The 21669-nt window shown below is 47.7% G+C and overlaps 1 protein-coding gene across 1 annotated transcript in view; it reads right to left on the reverse strand.

Moving 5' to 3' along the window:
* Positions 1–6508: 6508 nt before the first annotated feature.
* LOC138353569 (uncharacterized) overlaps positions 6509–21669 on the reverse strand; it is a 36920-nt gene continuing 21759 nt past the window's right edge. Inside the window, exon 4 of the mRNA XM_069306754.1 lies at positions 6509–6988. Within this exon, the coding sequence (XP_069162855.1) occupies positions 6509–6988 (480 nt within the window). The remainder of the gene's footprint in view (positions 6989–21669) is intronic.

Genomic DNA, 21669 nt, shown 5'->3' on the forward strand with positions numbered 1-21669 from the left:
GATTTTGTGAATCGTAGTTGCTGACTGTGTGTGTGTGTGTGTGTGTGTGTGTGTGTGTGTGTGTGTGTGTGTGTGTGTGTGTGTGTGTGTGTGTGTGTGTGTGTGTGTGTGTGTGTGTGTGTGTGTGTGTGTGTGTGTGTGTGTGTGTGTGTGTGTGTGTGTGTGTGTGTGTGTGTGTGTGTGTGTGTGTGTGTGTGTGTGTGTGTACTCACCTAGTTTTAGTCACCTAGTTGTCCTTACGGGGAGTTCTGACAGTTGAGAGGTGAGACATCATAAACACACATGATTATTTTTTAATGAAATACACTTAGCCACAGTATGAGTGGGTGTAAACTACTGTTTTGTATATAATAGTGGACAAGACCTGCCACAGGAAGAGCTCGTGTCCAGACATCTGCACACAGGAGGACCAGGGGGGCCAGATTCACGAAGCAGTTACGCAAGCACTTACGAACCTGTACATCTTTCCTCATTTTTTTTTTACATCTTTTCTTATTTTTCTCGGCGGCTTTGTTTACAATTATCAAACAGTTAATGAGCTCCGAAGCACCAGGAAGCTCTTTATAAAAATTACAACAGATGATTGGAAAGTTTTCATGCTTGTAAACTGTTCAATAAACGAAACTAAAGCTGTCAAAGATTGAGGAAAGATGTGTACGTTCGTAAGTGCTTGCGTAACTGCTTCGTGAATCTGGCGTCTCTATTCTTTTGAACACAAGAAGAGATGGTGTCTGACATTCTGGTTATTGTTTAATAATCTATATATATTTACAATACAGTTCTCTAGAGACTTGCACTATTATGTGACAATCATTCTCTAACATAATACGATTAACTTGACAATCAATATCGCTATAGAACCGCCGATAAATGATGGGGCAATAGATGATAAATGTCTAAACTTTGAAAGTTTTTAGCCAATTTGGTGAGATTTAGACTTAATGAGAGGAAACAATGCTGCCAGACTTTCCTGAAAGAACCTCATAAAACCTTAAGTACAGTCTGAAGTTATTTTCTCACTGTAAGATGCGAAGTTTTTTTTCTTACAGAGCGCACGATAACAAATTGTTAACATGTGACTTACCTAAGTGCGTCAAGGGAAGGTAAATACACTTGTGATTGTTACGGGCAGATGTTAATTTGTCCGTACGTCTTGTTAATTTGTGGTTTTGTTGCGTCCCATTCTTAGGGATAGGAAGCCTGTTAGGCTTATCGAGGTGCCTTTAAGACAGCGACCGACCTTTAGCCGGATGAAGTCCACTACAGTTGCCTAACTCCCAGGTAACTATTTGCTGCTAGAGGGAACGGATGTATTAGATGTAATGAAACGTGCCCAAACGTCTCGCCATGCCCGGGAATCGAACTCTATTGTGAGCTGACAGCGCTGTCCATGGTCCTTCAGGCCAGCTTGTGAAGTCGGAGGTCAGACACACGACTCGAGTTAGGTTTTCTTTACGTTAGGATAGATTAAGTTAGGTTAGGTTAGGATAGATTAAGTTAGGTTAGGATAGATTAAGTTAGGTTAGGATAAATTAAGTTAGGTTAGGATAGATTAAGTTAGGTTAGGTTAGGATAGATTAAGTTAGGTAAGGTTAGGCTAGATTAAGTTAGGTTATGTTGCTTTTGTCTATAGCGTAGCGATGACGTAGCGGGGTACATACTTTCCTCAGGTCTTAGACCCTACTCCTCCAGTGAGCGTCGGAACACGTCAGATAACAATTTCCTTTGAGGAATAAATCCTTAAATATTCTTAAAATAAATAAATAAACGTAGTCTCACTCGACCTTCAGCGAAAGCAGCCAACTTGACCTTTCTTGGGGAGGAAAAATCCGCAATGAATTAAAATGAATAATCAGGTTATTCCCAGCCTGAATTTGGTAACAATGGACTCGAGGTAACAAGTGTTATTTATTTTTGCTTGTATGAATAAAATTTGGAGTTGCTGAAGCCGCGAGCAACACACCAAGTGCGAGAGAGAGAGAGAAGCCGCGAGCAACACACCAAGTGCGAGAGAGAGAGAGAAGCCGCGAGCAACACACCAAGTGCGAGAGAGAGAGAGAAGCCGCGAGCAACACACCAAGTGCGAGAGAGAGAGAGAAGCCGCGAGCAACACACCAAGTGCGAGAGAGAGAGAGAAGCCGCGAGCAACACACCAAGTGCGAGAGAGAGAGAGAAGCCGCGAGCAACACACCAAGTGCGAGAGAGAGAGAGAAGCCGCGAGCAACACACCAAGTGCGAGAGAGAGAGAGTTTTATGGTGTATTATATTTATGTATATTTTTATATATTTTGACCTTTCTCTTATCGCGTTATATAATATCCGCTCTCTCATCCCCCACCTTTATTATGCTTCCTCTTTAATAGAGTTTTACTCGTTTTTTTCAGTCTTCCTTATTCTATGCCGCGTAGACTTTCTTACTGTGAATTGTCTCCTTCCACGTCCCTCCATATGTGCCCTCCACTGCCCTTCCTCCCTGCCCCTTCCCCCCCTCCTTCCTCCCTGCCCCTCCCCCCTCCTCTGGCTCCCTCCTCCTCCTCTCTGCATAAAGTGCTGACGAGCGCTCCGTTCTCTCATGCGTGTTAACATTGGCTAATTAATAGAGACTCATCCCCTTGGTTCGTCACCGGACACCCCATCCCCCTACCCCCTGCCTGCCCCTTACTCTCACTCCTCCCCCCTACTCTTCCCCCACCACTATTCCCCTTCCCTCCATGGCTTTACACATCTTCCACTTCTTCCGTTCTTACTTCCCCGCCTGCGTATCTTTTCTTCTTTAGTCTCCTTCTCTTCCTCCTCCTCCTCCACTGTCGCCGACACATTTACATTTCTCACTCCGCTGGCTAATTTTCCTCCTTCCCCGACGCCTCCTCCACCTCTTCCTCCTGCGGCTTCTCCTCCTCGGCCGCCTCAGGAACAGAGCGTGCCACGGAGGTAAACACTGCCAGGAGTACATTAAACTCGGGGAAAGGAGCGTTGAAACAATTTTGAAACTCCGTAGCAGAAAAGCTCAGGAGCACCTAAAACTATCAGAAAGTCATATAAGAAGGAAAACATTAAGATATCCTGTGATCAAACTGAGGAAACAAGATAGCACTTTTACGGAAATTAATACGGATGTGTAAGAAAGTGAACAAGAGGCTTCAGGAAGCTCACAAAACAGAGCTAGACTTGAGACTGAGGGAAGACGATACTCAACCACAAGAAACAGTGGTCTATATTCACACGACATAAGGCAAGAATATACAAACTCGAGGAACCAGACAGCCAAAAGCCACGTGGCCAGATGTGGATGCTTAAGGAAGTTACAAAAGTACTTTGTTATCCCCCTAAGAATTTTAATAAAATACTCGAGACAAAAAATCTTCAGGAAACTTTGAAAAAGGCAAATGTTACTCCTGTATTAAAAAACAGACATTCAGAAGACTCAAAACAACAGCCCAGAGTCATTGACATGCAGTCCATTAAGAAGACTGGATAAAGTTATCACGAGGAGAATAATGGATCACCTAGAGAGGTCATGCATGATAAACCCGAAAAAGCTGTGCAAACAGCATTTTTATAAGCTGCCAGAGAACGTTTAATACAGTTCCTCACAAAAGACCTGTGTATTAGCTGGAGAAACGAGCTGGGACACCTGACAAGACTCAACTGGGACTCAACTAACCTGACGGATAGAAAATGAAGGGTCAAAGAGGTGTCAAACTGGAGGTCATTAAAGTAGGATCCCCTCAAGGCTCGGTTCAGAGACCATTACTTGTCCTAATTTATGTTAATGACCAAGTCTATGGGCTGAGCTGGGGCATATAAATTGTTGCAGAGGGCTCCAAGTTGCTCAAGACTCTACAATAGAGGAGGTACTGAAGAGCATTACTGAAGACCTTACACTCTGCACTATTATGACCCCTCTACAAGCTCCTTGTGTAGAGGTCAGATAAAGGGCTGTCAGTGATTGACCCCGACAGCTGTAAGGTAGGTTAGTGTAGACAGCTATAAGGTAGGTTAGTGTAGACAGCTGTAAGGTAGGTTAGTGTAGACAGCTGTAAGGTAGGTTAGTGTAGACAGCTGTAAGGTAGGTTAGTGTAGACAGCTGTAAGGTAGGTTAGTGTAGACAGCTGTAAGGTAGGTTAGTGTAGACAGCTGTAAGGTAGGTTAGTGTAGACAGCTGTAAGGTAGGTTAGTGTAGACAGCTGTAAGGTAGGTTAGTGTAGACAGCTGTAAGGTAGGTTAGTGTAGACAGCTGTAAGGTTGGTTAGTGTAGACAGCTGTAAGGTAGGTTAGTGTAGACAGCTGTAAGGTAGGTTAGTGTAGACAGCTGTAAGGTTGGTTAGTGTAGACAGCTGTAAGGTAGGTTAGTGTAGACAGCTGTAAGGTTGGTAAGTGTAGACAGCTGTAAGGTAGGTTAGTGTAGACAGCTGTAAGGTAGGTTAGTGAAGACAGCTGTAAGGTAGGTTAGTGTAGACAGCTGTAAGGTAGGTTAGTGTAGACAGCTGTAAGGTAGGTTAGTGTAGACAGCTGTAAGGTTGGTAAGTGTAGACAGCTGTAAGGTAGGTTAGTGTAGACAGCTGTAAGGTAGGTTAGTGTAGACAGCTGTAAGGTAGGTTAGTGTAGACAGCTGTAAGGTAGGTTAGTGTAGACAGCTGTAAGGTAGGTTAGTGTAGACAGCTGTAAGGTAGGTTAGTGTAGACAGCTATAAGGTAGGTTAGTGTAGACAGCTGTAAGGTAGGTTAGTGTAGACAGCTGTAAGGTAGGTTAGTGTAGACAGCTGTAAGGTAGGTTAGTGTAGACAGCTGTAAGGTAGGTTAGTGTAGACAGCTGTAAGGTAGGTTAGTGTAGACAGCTGTAAGGTAGGTTAGTGTAGACAGCTGTAAGGTAGGTTAGTGTAGACAGCTGTAAGGTAGGTTAGTGTAGACAGCTGTAAGGTAGGTTAGTGTAGACAGCTGTAAGGTAGGTTAGTGTAGACAGCTGTAAGGTTGGTTAGTGTAGACAGCTGTAAGGTAGGTTAGTGTAGACAGCTGTAAGGTAGGTTAGTGTAGACAGCTGTAAGGTAGGTTAGTGTAGACAGCTGTAAGGTAGGTTAGTGTAGACAGCTGTAAAGTAGGTTAGTGTAGACAGCTGTAAGGTAGGTTAGTGTAGACAGCTGTAAGGTAGGTTAGTGTAGACAGCTGTAAGGTAGGTTAGTGTAGACAGCTGTAAGGTTGGTAAGTGTAGACAGCTGTAAGGTAGGTTAGTGTAGACAGCTGTAAGGTAGGTTAGTGTAGACAGCTGTAAGGTAGGTTAGTGTAGACAGCTGTAAGGTAGGTTAGTGTAGACAGGTGACCACACACAAGACCACGAGGAACACCATACAAACAGGGCAACAGCAGGAATGGAGAAAGTAAACTAAATTAGTGAATGTATATGATTTCCATAGTGACACCAGGTCCTCATGAAGCAGAAGATCACAGGCATAAGGGAAGATGGAACCACCAAAGTTTTGGGTACTCAGGAATGTATAGTAAAATTTCGCTTTCGAATTAAGAGACCACCTTCGAACCCCGTAGAAACGTCCAGCAATTTCGTATCCTAAGACACTTCCTAGTTCTTTCGTGTTCTTGGAAACAAGTGTGGCTCCAGTATGAGGTATTATTGAGATCACTCTGCTGCCTCTCTCTCTCTTCAGTGTGAGGGACTCTGGAGATCACTCTGATGCCTCTCTCTCCCTCCAGTGTGAGGGACTCTGGAGATCACTCTGCTGCCTCTCTCTCTCCCTGCAGTGTGAGGCACTCTGGAGATCACTCTGCTGCCTCTCTCCCTGCAGTGTGAGGCACTCTGAAGATCACTCTGCTGCCTCTCTCTCCCTGCAGTGTGAGGCACTCTGGAGATCACTCTGCTGCCTCTCTCTCTCCCTGCAGTGTGAGACACTCTGGAGATCACTCTGCTGCCTCTCTCCCTGCAGTGTGAGGCACTCTGAAGATCACTCTGCTGCCTCTCTCTCCCTGCAGTGTGAGGGACTCTGGAGATCACTCTGCTGCCTCTCTCTCCCTCCAGTGTGAGGGACTCTGGAGATCACTCTGCTGCCTCTCTCTCCCTGCAGTGTGAGGCACTCTGGAGATCACTCTGCTGCCTCTCTCTCCCTCCTTTATTTAACCTTCACTCGAGGACTCAATAACGGCGCCAGACACTCCACTCTCTTTCTCTGTTGCCATCTGTCTGCGTGTCTGTCTATCTGTCTGCGTCTGTCTATCTGTCTGCGTCTGTCTATCTGTCTGTGTCTCTGTCTATCTATCTGTCTGCGTCTGTCTCTCTATCGGTCTGCGTATTTGTCTCCCTATCTGTCTGTCTGTCTCTCTATATGTCTGCTTGTCTGTCTGCCTGTCTGTCTGTCTGCCTGTCTATCTGTCTGCCTGTCTGTCTGTCTGCCTGTCTATCTGTCTGCGTGTCTGTCTGTCTGTCTGTCTATCTGTCTGTCTGTCTATCTGTCTGCGTGTCTTCATACTTTTACTTTTATATGATTTTTAAGGCCACGTCGTTATGTGTTGAGATGTATATCTTGTATTGGCTGAGTCTGTAGATGTGTCTCCGTCTGTCTCTCCGTCTGTGTCTCCGTATGTGTCTCCGTCTGTGTCTCCGTCTGTGTCTCCGTCTGTCTCTCCGTCTGTGTCTCCGTATGTGTCTCCGTCTGTGTCTCCGTCTGTGTCTCCGTATGTGTCTCCGTCTGTGTCTCCGTCTGTGTCTCCGTCTGTCTCTCCGTCTGTGTCTCCGTATGTGTCTCCGTCTGTGTCTCCGTCTGTGTCTCCGTCTGTCTCTCCGTCTGTGTCTCCGTATGTGTCTCCGTCTGTGTCTCCGTCTGTGTCTCCGTCTGTGTCTCCGTCTGTGTCTCCGTCTGTCTCTCCGTCTGTGTCTCCGTCTGTGTCTCCGTCTGTCTCTCCGTCTGTGTCTCCGTCTGTGTCTCCGTCTGTCTCTCCGTCTGTGTCTCCGTCTGTGTCTCCGTCTGTGTCTCCGTCTGTGCCTTCGTTTACACCAAGATTGGGTGTCTGCTGTGCCTATATTAGAAGCCCTGGCCCCTAGAAACTATTTAACAAGTATAATTTAATGCTAGCTTTATTTAGCTTTATTTAATGTTATAATCACATATAAGCTAAATAACAGTTTGAGGCTGCCCGCCAAACACACACCGAAACTACGACGTTGGTACAACGTTCGAACACTTTTTAACACCTCCTAACCAATTATAACAACCAATATAGCAAGTTGTAACAACGTTCCAATACGTCATAAACACGTTAAGCCAAGATGTAACAACTTTATTACAAGTGGTAATAAGCGGAAACTAGAGACAGTTTCGGTTTGTGTTTCCAGGGTGGAGCCGAAGGTGAGCTGGAGTACATGTGGAAGGTTGTCTGACTCACTGAGACAACATCTTCCAAATGAGTCACTCTGAAAATTAGACGGTAAAACAAACTATATTCAGATGAGCATTTAGGAGCATGAGCACAATCGACTTGAGAATGGTCCAGGACAGACCGAAACGTCGTCGTCCCTTCACTTTCTAGTATGTGGTTTGGGCAACAAAACAAATTGTAACTTGTTGAAACTATGAAAGCAGGTATTTTGCCGTAAGGCATGAATGACACTAAAGTGTAGTTGCTAACTACCAGACGGCTCATCCTCTTGTGTCTCAGATCTACCACTAGCCTTTTCCCAAGGGAGAGGCATATTCCCCAAGGCCTGGCAGGATAGGAACCGTCCAGTGAGAGGCGGTGCCATGAAAGGATTACTCAGTTACGTAATAGTCTCTGGCTGAGCTTATCTGGCTTCATCGCCTCTCCTAGCTAATGAACTTCATCTTGTTTAATAGCCGCCGCTAACAACTTGAGCTCTGTGTTAGGATCAAGCTGTCGAGGTTGTCATACGTTGATCGATACCCTGCATCTTGCCATCCATATTGTCTGCAAGTCGGTGTTTTCTTCATTGATGGTGGCAAAAGTTTATACATTTATTTATTTATATATTTATATTAATGGTGTGTATGCCCGGATGAGCCGTCTCTCCCTGATGATAGTTATCGAATCTCTTGTTGTGAGAGTTTAGTGTTTAGATAAAATATATATATTTTCCCATCTAATACGGCGAGTAATACTTCTCCTGTTCCCTCCTCTTCCTCTATCTTTCCTCTCTTCGTCTCCCTCCCTCTCCTGTTAATTATTCGTGTATGAGCATTTCACTCCCCCTTTATTGCATTACTTTCCACACACACACTTCATGCCCCTCTCTCTCCCCCGTCCTCTCTCTCTTTCTTTCTCTCTCTCTCTCTATCTATCTCTCTCTCCCGCCCTCTCTCTTTCTCTCTGTCAGTCTCTTTCTCTCTCTCTCTTTCCCCTTCTTCACATTTGGTTATAACAGTATGTCATTAACCTTTATTCTTCTTTACATCATTTTTATTGTCCCCTTCACCCATTTTCACACATTTCCCCGAGGTCCTGTAATCACAGCCCCTCTCACTTTTAACCCTCTTCCCCTCATCACTTCTATTCTTATCTCTCTGACAGCTATTTCCTTCGTTTCTCCAATTCCCCTTCCTCCTTTTCTCACTACGCTATTCACCCTCTCTGGTTCCCTCTCACACTTTCAGCACTTTTTCCCTCAGTAGCTCTCCTCCTACCTCACCATTACCCCCTACCTCACCATTACCCCCTACCTAAATGCTCCAAACTATACACACTGCCCCCTACCTTACACTCTGCAAACAGGCCAAATGGGATAGCCCCATAGTGGAGAACACACCATGGCTGGCGGCAGCTTCTGGGAAGGGAAAAGCACGGCTCCTAGTTGTGCAAGCTCCTCATGCCGGGGATTTCCTGTTGGCTATCGCCTTGGGCACCCGCCTGGACCATCGGGCCCTAAGTATTGGTGTTGCCCTGCGCCTTGCCGCCCCTATCTCCACCGAGCACCGGTGTATTTGCGGCCATGCACGGGCAGACCAATACGGCAGCCATGGTCTCATCTGTCGTAAGACACAGGGAAAGATTGCCAGACATGAAGCAGTCAATGACATCATCAAGAGAAGTTTAGCTACAGTTGGGTGCCCAGCACAAAGGGAACCTCAGTTGTGCAGACCTGACAACAGCCAAAAACGCCTAGATGGAGTCACCCTGCAGCCGTGGAGGGAAGGTAAACAGGTCGTATGGGATTACACGTGAGCGTCTACATTGGCTGATACTTATTTACCTCACAGTACAGCTGAGGGAGGCGGGGCAGCCACCTTCAGGGAGTCCCAGAAAAGTAATTAAGTACAGGGACCTAGAACGTTGTTACAGGTTCGTGCCGATTGGCTCTGGCACTGAGCGCTTGGGGTAAATGTACACTTAAGTTCCTAAAAGAGGTGGGTGAGGAACTCATTAGGCAAACTTGAGACTCAAGAGCGGACAGTTTTCTGTTCCAGCGCCTCAGTGTCGCGATCCAGAGAGGAAATGCTTGCTGAATCTTGGACCCGCACCCCACATCTCAAGAGCTGGATGAGGTCTTCGAACAGTGATTGTCATATATGTGTGTATTTTCTGTAAACTGTAACATAATGTAATACAATTAATAAAATTAATACAAACAAGAATAGAGGTGGTAGAAGAAACTATTAACGTGTTCAGTGAGAATCCACAAGGTCTTCTCTGACTACTCGTTATTTTCTTCTCCGAGGACATGTGTCCCTAAAATTGCACCAGAGGTGTTATCCATATATATATATATATATATATATATATATATATATATATATATGTCGTACCTAGTAGCCAGAATGCACTTCTCGGCCTACTATGCAAGGCCCGATTTGCCTAATAAGCCAAGTTTTCCTGAATTAATATATTTTCTCTAATTTTTTTCCTATGAAATGATAAAGCTACCCATTTCATTATGTATGAGGTCAATTTTTTTTATTGGAGTTAAAATTAACGAAGATATATGACCGAACCTAACCAACCTTACCTAACCTAACCTAACCTATCTTTATAGGTTAGGTTAGGTTGCCGAAAAAGTTAGGTTAGGTTAGGTTAGGTAGGTTAGGTAGTCGAAAAAACATTAGTTCATGAGAACTTGGCTTATTAGGCAAATCGGGCCTTGCATAGTAGGCTGAGAAGTGCGTTCTGGCTACTAGGTACGACATATATATATATATATATATATATATATATATATATATATATATATATATATATATATATATATATATATATATATATATATATATATATATATATGTATATATATATATATATAATGTTCCTCAGACTAGCTCTACACGAACCCTTGCAGACGACAAAAATATTCAGGATCTAATTCTATATCCAATCTTGCTCCCACTGTGAGCTCAATTCTGTTTATGCGCTTGGAAGAGGGATTACTGGAAGGGAGTTTTGGGTACTGGGCTATCGTTCAGGTGTGTGTGTGTGTGTGTGTGTGTGTGTGTGTGTGTGTGTGTGTGTGTGTGTGTGTGTGTGTGTGTGTGTGTGTGTGTGTGTGTGTGTGTGTGTGTGTCCCTTTTCAATTTCCCACAATTTCCCTTTTCAATGTATCCCGCTCCTTTTCTCCCCTCTCCTAATCTTTCCATACGTAATCTTTCCTTGCCTATTCAAACTTTTCATATTCTTACCTTTCCTATTGCAAAGTCTTCTCCATCCTTTATGGATTCCCGTTCTCACGGCCGTGTTTCATCTCCGACATGTCGTGATTTCCCATTATTGGGAGATGAGGGGGGGGGGGGAACACTTTAGGCCTGTTGATTACCCTAGGCCAAATACTGACCTTGCCAAGGATGCAACCCCTCAATAGTTGCCTAACTCTCTGGTGCCTATTTACCGCTATTCGAGCAGAGGAACCACTTCAGGTTATAATATGTAGAAGAACATCACACAACTAATTAGCATAACAAATTACATGAGGCTAAAGATAATGTTACAAAATTGCAAAAATGTCATGTTTGTAAATACAGATAAAGGATAGAGAAGACAGGTTACACAAGTACGTCTGTGACTGGCTTACCAAGAGCAGCTGTAGGGAATTGTTGTTAGGGAAGCAGCGGAGGGGGAAGAGGGGGTAGTCTGGGGCGAGACGACCCTGGGGGGGGGGAGGTAGTTGTAGTACAGAGTGGGCAGTAGTAGTAGTAGAGCGGTGGGGCAGTAGCAGAGGAGGTAGGCAGTAGTAGAGGGTGGGCAGTAGTAGAGAGGGTGGGCAGGAGTAGAGAGCAGCAGTGGAGAGTGGGCAGTAGCAGAGGGGGTGGGCAGTAGTAGAGAGGGTGGGCAGGAGTAGAGAGCAGCAGTGGAGAGTGGGCAGTAGCAGAGGGGGTGGGCAGTAGTAGAGAGGGTGGGCAGGAGTAGACAGGGTGGGCAGTAGTAGAGAGGGTGGGCAGGAGTAGAGAGCAGCAGTGGAGAGTGGGCAGTAGCAGAGGGGGTGGGCAGTAGTAGAGAGGGTGGGCAGGAGTAGACAGGGTGGGCAGTAGTAGAGAGGGTGGGCAGGAGTAGAGAGCAGCAGTGGAGAGTGGGCAGTATTAAGCATAAGCTTGACAACACAGAATGCCTTTCCTGCGTAATTTACATTTACATTGTTCAATAGAGCCAGGATGTCACACTGACTAAGACGATAATATTTCCTAAGCCATTCAGAACACTCGCAAGCAGTTACAAGCAGACAAGCAGGCTTCTGTGTTTGCAGGAGCCACGTTGTCTGCTTGCTAATCAATTTCATTATGACCGACTACTCTTGCTGAACAGAAGGTACATCTTTCGTCTGTGAATAAAGTATTAGTCAGATTTTAGAAGCGTAGTACATATTGTCGACTTCAAACCATTCGCATCTCATTTGAATTTGAAATGTTACTAGTAATACTGGGATCCAACCGCCTGCAGGAAAACGGCCGTTGGAAATGAGGAGAAAAGAGCGAGCGGCCGTTATTTGTCTGCGACATTGTATTCAAAAGGACCAATGGTGTGTGACCCCCAACACTAGGCTCTCGCACTTGATTGGCCGAGCCATTTGAGGAGGAGGAGGAGGGGTGAAGAGGTGCCTGGTGTGTGGTACCTTGTTATTCTCGCTCCTGCGGACTCGAAGGAGACAAGTGAAGCCTTAAGCCTTCAAACATGGAGCAGGAGTAGAGTAGAGTAGAAAGGAGGAGTAGAAAGAGGCAAGACACAAGTCTTCTACGGTCCAGTGGGTCCCAACCTATGGGTCGTCAATAGACCCCATACGGGGTCTATACAGTCAAATACTGTGACACTACGGTGGTGTTTAGTGGATGAAACAGCTGGAGACAACTGCTTGTTTCTCCTCATCCTGTACATTACTGTGTCAACATCTTCAGTGGCTTGATCCAAGTTCGACTCCCGTGCAGGGCAAAACATTTGGACTTGATTCCTTATAACGGATGCCTCTGTTGGTCTATATAGGTACCCCGGGAGATAGTCCACTACTGTGGGTTGTATCTTGTAAAAGGCCAGCCATTGGTCTCGAGAGACCTCTGTAAGTCCAACAGGATTCCTGAAGCTTATAATAGGAAACCAAAATGACTCTAGTTACTCCCCCACTCCGTAGAGTTGTGTGGAATCAGGAGCAGATTGAATTGACGTTGCTCAAGGCGCATCTTGTTATTACTTGTTGCAAGTGGCATTGCAGAGTGACGTGGAATATGGTTGCATAAATGTTTACCGCGGATGGTACCCCGGTCAGGGGAGCCGGTCGGCCGAGCGGACAGCACGCGGGACTTGTGATCCTGTGGTCCTGGGTTCGATCCCAGGCACCGTCGAGAAATGATGGGCAGAGTTTCTTTCACTCTATGCCCCTGTTACCTAGCAGTAAATTAGGTGCCTGGGTGTTAGTCAGCTGTCACGGGCTGCTTCCTGGGAGTGGAGGCCTGGTCGAGGACCGGGCCGCGGGGACACTAAAAAAAAAAAAGCCCCGAAATCATCTCAAGATAACCTCAAGATGGCAGTGTGACCAGAAAGGAGTGAAGAGTGACGACGGAGCCTCCTACACCTCCTACAACAAGGGACTACACCGTACACTTACTGTCTCGCACACTCTCCCTGTCTGTCTCCAATATCTATGTTAAACCCCCTACTGACTAAGTTATCAACCGTCGATCCTCCAAAGGAGATATCCCCCGTTGAACCCATTTATTCCACTGCCGTTGAACGTCTCTCTTATTCTCACCGTTGTGAATACTCTAGATGAGAGCGAACTTCCCTGGAAACACAAACCGCAACTGTCTCTATTTTCCGCTTGTTACAACTTGTAATAAAGTTGTTACATCTTGGCTTAACGTGTTTATGACGTATTAGAACGTTGTTACAACTTGCTATATTGGTTGTTATAACTGGTTAGGAGGTGTTAAAACTTGTTCGAACGTTGTACCAACGTCGTAGTTCCGGTGTGTGTTTGGCGGGTTGTGCTTCCCATAAGGCTTCACAGCCCTTGCTGTCAAGAAATGAACCAAACCCGTTGGTTCATTCCACCGGACGTCTCTCCCTTTTGACCACACCTGTTAAACTCCGCGCCCGTTGAAACATTCCACCCTTCCCGTACAGTTGAGAACACGTTGAACTATTCCATTGGCGCTTTCTATCACCCTGTTGAACTCCTGTCGTTAAACTCTTTCCCGTTGGCTCCGCACCGTTGCCTCGTATCGGCGGTCGAGAGGGAATCAAAGTGGCCAGTCGTGCGGAAACAGCTCCAAGTGCAGGCCTCCGCGTCAGCGTCAACTGTAAGTGGCAGCGTGAAGGTGGTGGAAGAAGTGGTAATTTGAACAAGGAAAATGGAGGAATAGAAGGAGGAGGGATTAGAAGGAGAGAGGCGGATTAGGAGGAAGATTAAGAAGAAAAAGAAAGAGGCAGGTCAAACATCCATGTGAATATCCAAATTTTCCCTCAACTGTCAATTTCCATCTATCCCAAACGTGGCGTGGATCATCCACTCCCAGCCGCCACCAATTTCTATCTCAGTTCCTTATTTCTCGCCCTCCCGCGGGCGGTAGCGATGGTGAGACACACATGATGATTGAATTTTATCCTAGGATTGAATTTGATGGTGATGCGTGGCGATGATGGGTGAGGGTGATGGGTGGCGATGATGGGTGAGGGTGATGGGCAGCGGTGATGGGTAGCGGTGATGGGTGGGGGTGATGGGCAGCGGTGATAGGTGGTGTTAGTTAAGGAAAAAGGTCGGTAGATGGTGTTTAATGCCAATCAGGGTCTGGGTGGTGATCAGTGACTATAAGAAGTTAATGGGGTGGTAATGGGTGAATTTAGGAAGGGGGAATGGGAATAGGAAGCTCGGGTATGGTAGTGGTGAGTGATTTTCCAAGAGAGAGAGCGGCTGAGATGACAAACGTGAGAAACACTGAAGGAACTCGGTACGGGTAGAGGCAGAACTTCTTTAAATATATCTGGTACACGTTAACACACACAAAACCTGTTCCAATACTTCATATCGTTATAATGTCTTTAATCTTTCTTGCCTGTCCAATCGAGCCCCCTAAGTTATCATGGACACTGAACCACCCACTCCTGAGCCCTGGGTGAACCACCCACTCCTGAGCCCTGGGTGAACCACCCACTCCTGAGCCCTGGGTCACCCACCCACTCCTGAGCCCTGGGTGAACCACCCACTCCTGAGCCCTGGGTGAACCACCCACTCCTGAGCCCTGGGTGAACCACCCACTCCTGAGCCCTGGGTGAACCACCCACTCCTGAGCCCTGGGTGAACCACCCACCCCTGAGCCTTGGGTGAACCACCCACTCCTGAGCCTTGGGTGAACCACCCACTCCTGAGCCTTGGGTGAACCACCCACTCATGAGCCTTGGGTGAACCACCCACTCCTGAGCCCTGGGTCACCCACCCACTCCTGAGCCTTGGGTCACCCACCCACTCCTGAGCCTTGGGTCACCCACCCACTCCTGAGCCCTGGGTGAACCACCCACTCTTGAGCCCTGGGTCACCCACCCACTCCTGAGCCCTGGGTCACCCACCAAAGGATCCTGTCTCCCATCTTCACATTTCTTGAACCTCAATTTATAATCTACCGTTGAGAATATTTTTTTCCCGCTTAAACCCATTTTACCTTAACAATGATTCAGCACTGCGACGTCTTCTGCTCCTACGGGAGCGATTGAAATTTAAACCTAAAGTGGGGTGGGTAGTGCAGGGGGGGGGGAGATGAATGGGGCATGGTGGGTCCCGGATGGGAAGGGCTGTAGGCTGAGGTGATCTGGGAAGGGGGTGAGGTGTTCTGGGATGGGGAGCTGAGGTGATCTGGGATGGGGGTGAGGTGTTCTGGGAAGGGGTGAGGTGTTCTGGGATGGGGGTGAGGTGTTCTGGGATGGGGTGAGGTGATCTGGGATGGGGATGAGGTGTTCTGGGATGGGGTGAGGTGATCTGGGATGGGGGTGAGGTGTTCGGGGATGGGGTGAGGTGATCTGGGAAGGGGTGAGGTGTTCTGGGATGGGGGTGAGGTGTTCTGGGATGGGGTGAGGTGATCTGGGATGGGGGTGAGGTGTTCTGAGATGGGGTGAGGTGATCTGGGATGGGGGTGAGGTGTTCTGGGATGGGGTGAGGTGATCTGGGATGGGGGTGAGGTGATCTGGGATGGGGGTGAGGTGATCTGGGATGGGGGTGAGGTGTTCTGGGATGGGGGTGAGATGTTCTGGGATGGGGGTGAGGTCATCTAGGATGGGGGTGAGGTGTTCTGGGATGGGGAGGTGAGGTGTTCCTGGGATGGGGGTGAGGTGATCTAGGATGGGGGTGAGGTGTTCTGGGATGGGGAGGTGAGGTGTTCCTGGGATGGGGGTGAGGTGATCTAGGATGGGGGTGAGGTGTTCTGGGATGGGGAGGTGAGGTGTTCTGAGACGGGGGTGAGGTGATCTAGGATGGGGGTGAGGGACGTGAAGGGCAGGCAAGAAGGGGTAACATTCTTCAATACTTTGCATGACACATCCAGATGATGACAAACCTAGGCCATCGCCAGGCTGTCGTTCGCCCAGCCTGGCGATCGTTGCCGGCTGAGGTCTCTCTCTGTGGTATGGGGGCACGAGTTGCTGCCCGGGACCAGACGAGGGAGGGAATAATGGAATTACAAAACCCATTTAAGCTGTTCTGATGGCCACTAGAGTGCTCAGGATGGGCGGCTTGTGGCCCCTTTTCATCCTGAAACATGTGTGCGAGTGTGATATTATTGCTTGTATTCCTGTTAATATTATTACTATGTTTATATTATATTTAATAAAGTCATCACCACTACTTGTCCACGCGCCAGACCACAAGTGAAGACACATGCGAAAACATGCATTCGAGATTTGCAGTCCACGGACTCAGGTTCGATTCCCGAGCGAAACAGAAACAAATAGACAGTATTTCACCGATGTGTCTATTCAACTAGCAGTAGATAGCTCGTCTATTTATTTCAACTAGCTCGCGTAGTGGGGTTGGGGGCGACAGGCGGCTGAGCAGACAGCGCTCTGGGGTCGTAGTCCTTAGAGCCCGGGTTTATATCTCCGGCAGAGGCAGAAACAAATCGGCAGAGTTTCATTCACCCTGGTGCCTCTGTTTACCTAGCAGTAAATAGGTACTTAGGAGTTAGACAGCTGCTATGGGCTGCTTCCTGGAACACCCCAGTCCATACTAGTAAAGAAGATCAAACTGAAAAATGCAAGGAATTACAGAGAGGTATATCTTCAGAGGGACATGACCAGGGACGAGATAATAAGGGCAGCATGCCCAGTGCCCTGGAGTGCCACCAGTGCCACCCCATGACTTGATATGTTGGAGATGTGTGTGTGTGCGCGTGTGAAAGAGAAATATATGTAGTAGACATAATAGAGGTAAAATAAATTGGTTAGAGAGGCGGGGTCCAAGAACTAATAGCTCGATTCTGCAGATACAAATAATAAATACACATACATACTACCTACGATACCAACTTTTGGGTTCCACCCTAGGTCTGACCTGACTATGATGGTTGTGGAGAACTCCATCAGGGACATGTCACCCCTCGCGATGTGTCCGTGACTCCACACCCTCGCGATGTGCCCGTGACTCCACACCCTCGCGATGTGCCCGTGACTCCACACCCTCGCGATGTGTCCGTGACTCCACACCCTCGCGATGTGTCCGTGACTCCACACCCTCGCGATGTGTCCGTGACTCCACACCCTCGCGATGTGTCCGTGACTCCACACCCTCGCGATGTGCCCGTGACTCCACACCCTCGCGATGTGTCCGTGACTCCACACCCTCGCGATGTGTCCGTGACTCCACACCCTCGCGATGTGCCCGTGACTCCACACCCTCGCGATGTGCCCGTGACTCCATACCCTCGCGATGTGCCCGTGACTCCATACCCTCGCGATGTGTCCGTGACTCCACACCCTCGCGATGTACCCGTACGTGACTCCACACCCTCGCGATGTGTCCGTGACTCCACTCCCTCGCGATGTGTCCGTGACTCCACACCCTCGCGATGTGTCCGTGACTCCACTCCCTCGCGATGTGTCCGTGACTCCACACCCTCGCGATGTGTCCGTGACTCCACACCCTCGCGATGTGTCCGTGACTCCACACCCTCGCGATGTGTCCGTGACTCCACACCCTCGCGATGTGTCCGTGACTCCACACCCTCGCGATGTGTCCGTGACTCCACTCCCTCGCGATGTGTCCGTGACTCCACACCCTCGCGATGTACCCGTGACTCCACACCCTCGCGATGTGTCCGTGACTCCACACCCTCGCGATGTGTCCGTGACTCCACACCCTCGCGATGTGTCCGTGACTCCACACCCTCGCGATGTGTCCGTGACTCCACACCCTCGCGATGTGTCCGTGACTCCACTCCCTCGCGATGTGTCCGTGACTCCACACCCTCGCGATGTGTCCGTCACCCCCCACCAACCGCTCAGGGCATCACGCAGATCAGAACTGCCTGCCCAACTCGCTTCAATCAATATCCCATCTCCTGTTCCACATTTGTCCCATGCCCTCTGGCCCGCCACACAACCCCTTATTGATGCTAGCTTTCAAGACCATTTCCGGCTATAGTCTCTGATCGACACAGTCACGGATGTGCCTCCACCCCTCACATGATTGGCGGATCACAGCTCTCTGTCACCTTTTCGGGCACAGATATTTTCATCGTAGTCCAGCATCGACATACCTGCCGTACTCTCCAAACCAATACGTTGGTGTGAAACATTACGGTAACTAACGTACCAAATACAACGTGTTATGACAAATATCGGCTCACAAAAATTACTGTTTTCTATGGATCGGTTGGTTAGGCTAGGTGGGTTGCTTGGGTTGGCGCTGGTCTTGTTAGGTTAAGACGATGGATTTTGTACGTTGTGGCAAATTAACAGAGCGGGTTGTAATATAACCTGACTTGTATGGGACAGAGGATCTTCTCCTTTAATTCAACCAGCCATCCATATATCCCCCAACTTTACCCAACCATCCACCAACTTTATCCATCCATCCGGCCAATCATCCACCAACATTATTCAACCATCCACCAACTTTATTTATCCAATCATCCAGCCATCCATCCACCAACTTTACCCAACCATCCACCAACTTTATCCATCCATCCAGTCAACCATCCACTAACTCTATCCAACCATCCACCAACTTTAGCCAACCATCCCCTAACTTTATCCAACCATCCACCAACTTTACACAACCAACTTTACCCAACCATCCAGCCAACCATCCACCAACTCTATCCCAACATTAATCATCTTGTGCGTGTGGCCCTCCGTAACCGACACTTACACGCCACAACTGGGATAAGATGGAACACACATTACCTGTCCGTCAACATTAGATCATTTACATATCCCTGGTGACGCCTCCCCCCCCCATCCCTCTCTCGCTTTCCCGCTCGTCCCCTCGAAGCCAAATTCGAACCCGTGGGAAATCACAGACCTAATTGGCACCGAACACCAGCCCGAACGTGTACGGAACAGCTCAAACACTCTAGATGTTTTTATTCGTTCACGCGTTCGGCCAGGATAGCGATTTATGGTATAACATCGATATCTTGGAGGTAAACTTATTATCCTGATATGGGTATGGATATACTGGGTTCGAAAAAATTCTCAGGTATAATGAGGATGGGGTAGGGGTACATTTGGCAAGCCACTGGCTTTCTGTCCCCGTCGATGCCACTAGAGGTATAGTAGCCCTCATGTAAATTCAGATAACACATTGTCACTTCGCTTAAGCCATAATGATCAATATCTTGGAAGTAATGTCGTAATGACCATATAATGTATGGATAGTCGTATCTCCCTCACTAAACCATCACCTCCTAGAAATAGGCATCCATCAGTCTCAGGAGACTATGGAGCTGCGCTCTGGTCTGGAGTGGCCTCTCCAGGGCGCAAAGCCAGGGTAGGTAGATACGAGGGAGAAGCTGTTACCCATGCAGCAGGGTCCCCCCAATCCTCTCCACGGCGCCGAAAGTCTCCAATGGTAAGGCCAATACGATTGGTTCCAGCGCCGTCGCAACAACTGTCAGAACGAGATTGAAGGCTAGCATCACCTACATGCTTTAGAAAGAACCCATTTGATAAGATCACAGTCCGTCAGTGTTGGTTAAAGAACTGGGGACATAGCTGACGAGGGAATCAATAGATCTTAATTTCTGATGCAATGTCTTCTTGTATAAGAGGAATCACCGTCAGAAAACTTTAACACCAGACCCAACTAAATATCACTCTGGTGATAGCGAACTAAAGCCATTAATGAACTACACAAACTCAGACTATCTCACTTTTCCCAAATGTTTTGTAAGTGTTCGAATATTGAATAAAGACAAAGGAAGGCGAGAGATTATTTACACAACTAAAGAAGAGTCAACACAACTTGCGGTCTACGGTTCATCAAGACTAGACTGACAGCTTCGACAAACCCACTTGACTCTTTCTTGTGAATTGGATATAAATAGGTGCTGCCTCACATGGGCAAATTTTCTCATTTTTTCCGGGAAATCAGACACGCTCTTGGAGATTCTGCGCGTACGCACGCATGCAAATCCACACACACACACACACATACACACACACACACACACACACACACACACACACACACACACACACACACACACACACACACACACACACACACACACACACACGAACCAAAGAGCCAAAGCTCAACCCCCGCAAGCACAATTAGGTGACTACATACACTCAAACTCACACACTGAGTTACGGGGGGACGGGTAGCTGAGCGGACAGCGCGCAGGACTCGTAATTCTGTGGCCCGGGTTCGATTCCCGGACCAGGCAAAAACAAATGAGCAAAGTTTCTTTCACCCTGATGTTCCTGTTAACTAGCAGTAAATAGGTACCTGGGAATTAGACAGCTGTTACGGAGCTGCTTCCTGTGTGTGTGTGTGTGTGTGTTAAAACAATAGTTATTACTTAGTTACAGTTGAGTGACAGTTTGAGAGGCGGGCCGAAAGAGCAGAGCTCAACCCGTGCAAGAACAACTAGGTGAATACACACACACACACTCAAACCCACACACACACACTCAAGCCCACACACACACACTCAAGCCCACACACACAAACTCAAGCCCACACACACTCAAGCCCACACACACACACTCAAGCCCACACACACAAACTCAAGCCCACACACACACACTCAAGCCCACACACACAAACTCAAGCCCACACACACACACTCAAGCCCACACACACAAACTCAAGCCCACACACACACACTCAAGCCCACACACACACACTCAAGCCCACACACACACACTCAAGCCCATACACACAAACTTACTCAACAAATTTCCCATTACTATCCGACTGAAATCAAAATCCAGAAACCAAAAAAACAGCAGCAAAATCAAGGGAGAATTTCTCCCGCGAGGACGCGGCCATCTTCCCCAGATCTTGCGGGCAAGTCATCAAAATTGTGCTGGATCCAATTCCAATACTGGGGAAGCCACTAGAATCCAGTGGTAATTCCTGCAGAAATTAATAAGAATTCCGCACCAAAAGGCGTCCGATAATCTGTTTAACAATCAAGTGTGAGCTGAACGAGGCGTCTCTGTTTGGTAGCAAGGTAAGGAACTTGTGATGCTAGTGGTGGTGGTGGTACTGGTGGTGGTGCTAGTGGGGGTGGTGGTGCTAGTGGGGGTGGTGGTGCTAGTAGTGGTGGTGGTGGTGGTGGTGGTGGTGGCTTCTCCTGTCCCTGCTCCGTTAAACTCTTCTCACGATCTAAAATGAAATGTGCTTTGACACATGTCGGAACTTGTAGGATGTCAGTGACTAACGATGCCAGGCAGGGAAGTCGACACCCCTGCCACACCCCCACCACCACACCCTCACCACACCCCACCACCACACCCCCCTACACCCCACCACCACACACCCCTACACCCTCACCACACCCCACCACCACACCCCCCTACACATTCTAGTATGATACTGCTTCACATGTGCATATCCTGATCGCAAGCGTTTTATATTAACGCTGATAGAAATCGTACTCCAGCAGAGTTGTGTTCAGAACAACTGATACAACACGCAGCCCATCATAACACACACACCCTACCTTCTTTGTGAGTCATGCCCACCACATCCAGCATGAAGCTTGTCAGGAAATATTTTACGTTAGGATGTAATACATTTATGTAA

The sequence above is a fragment of the Procambarus clarkii genome, chromosome 58 (assembly GCF_040958095.1).
Source record: "Procambarus clarkii isolate CNS0578487 chromosome 58, FALCON_Pclarkii_2.0, whole genome shotgun sequence".
NCBI lineage: Eukaryota > Metazoa > Arthropoda > Malacostraca > Decapoda > Cambaridae > Procambarus > Procambarus clarkii.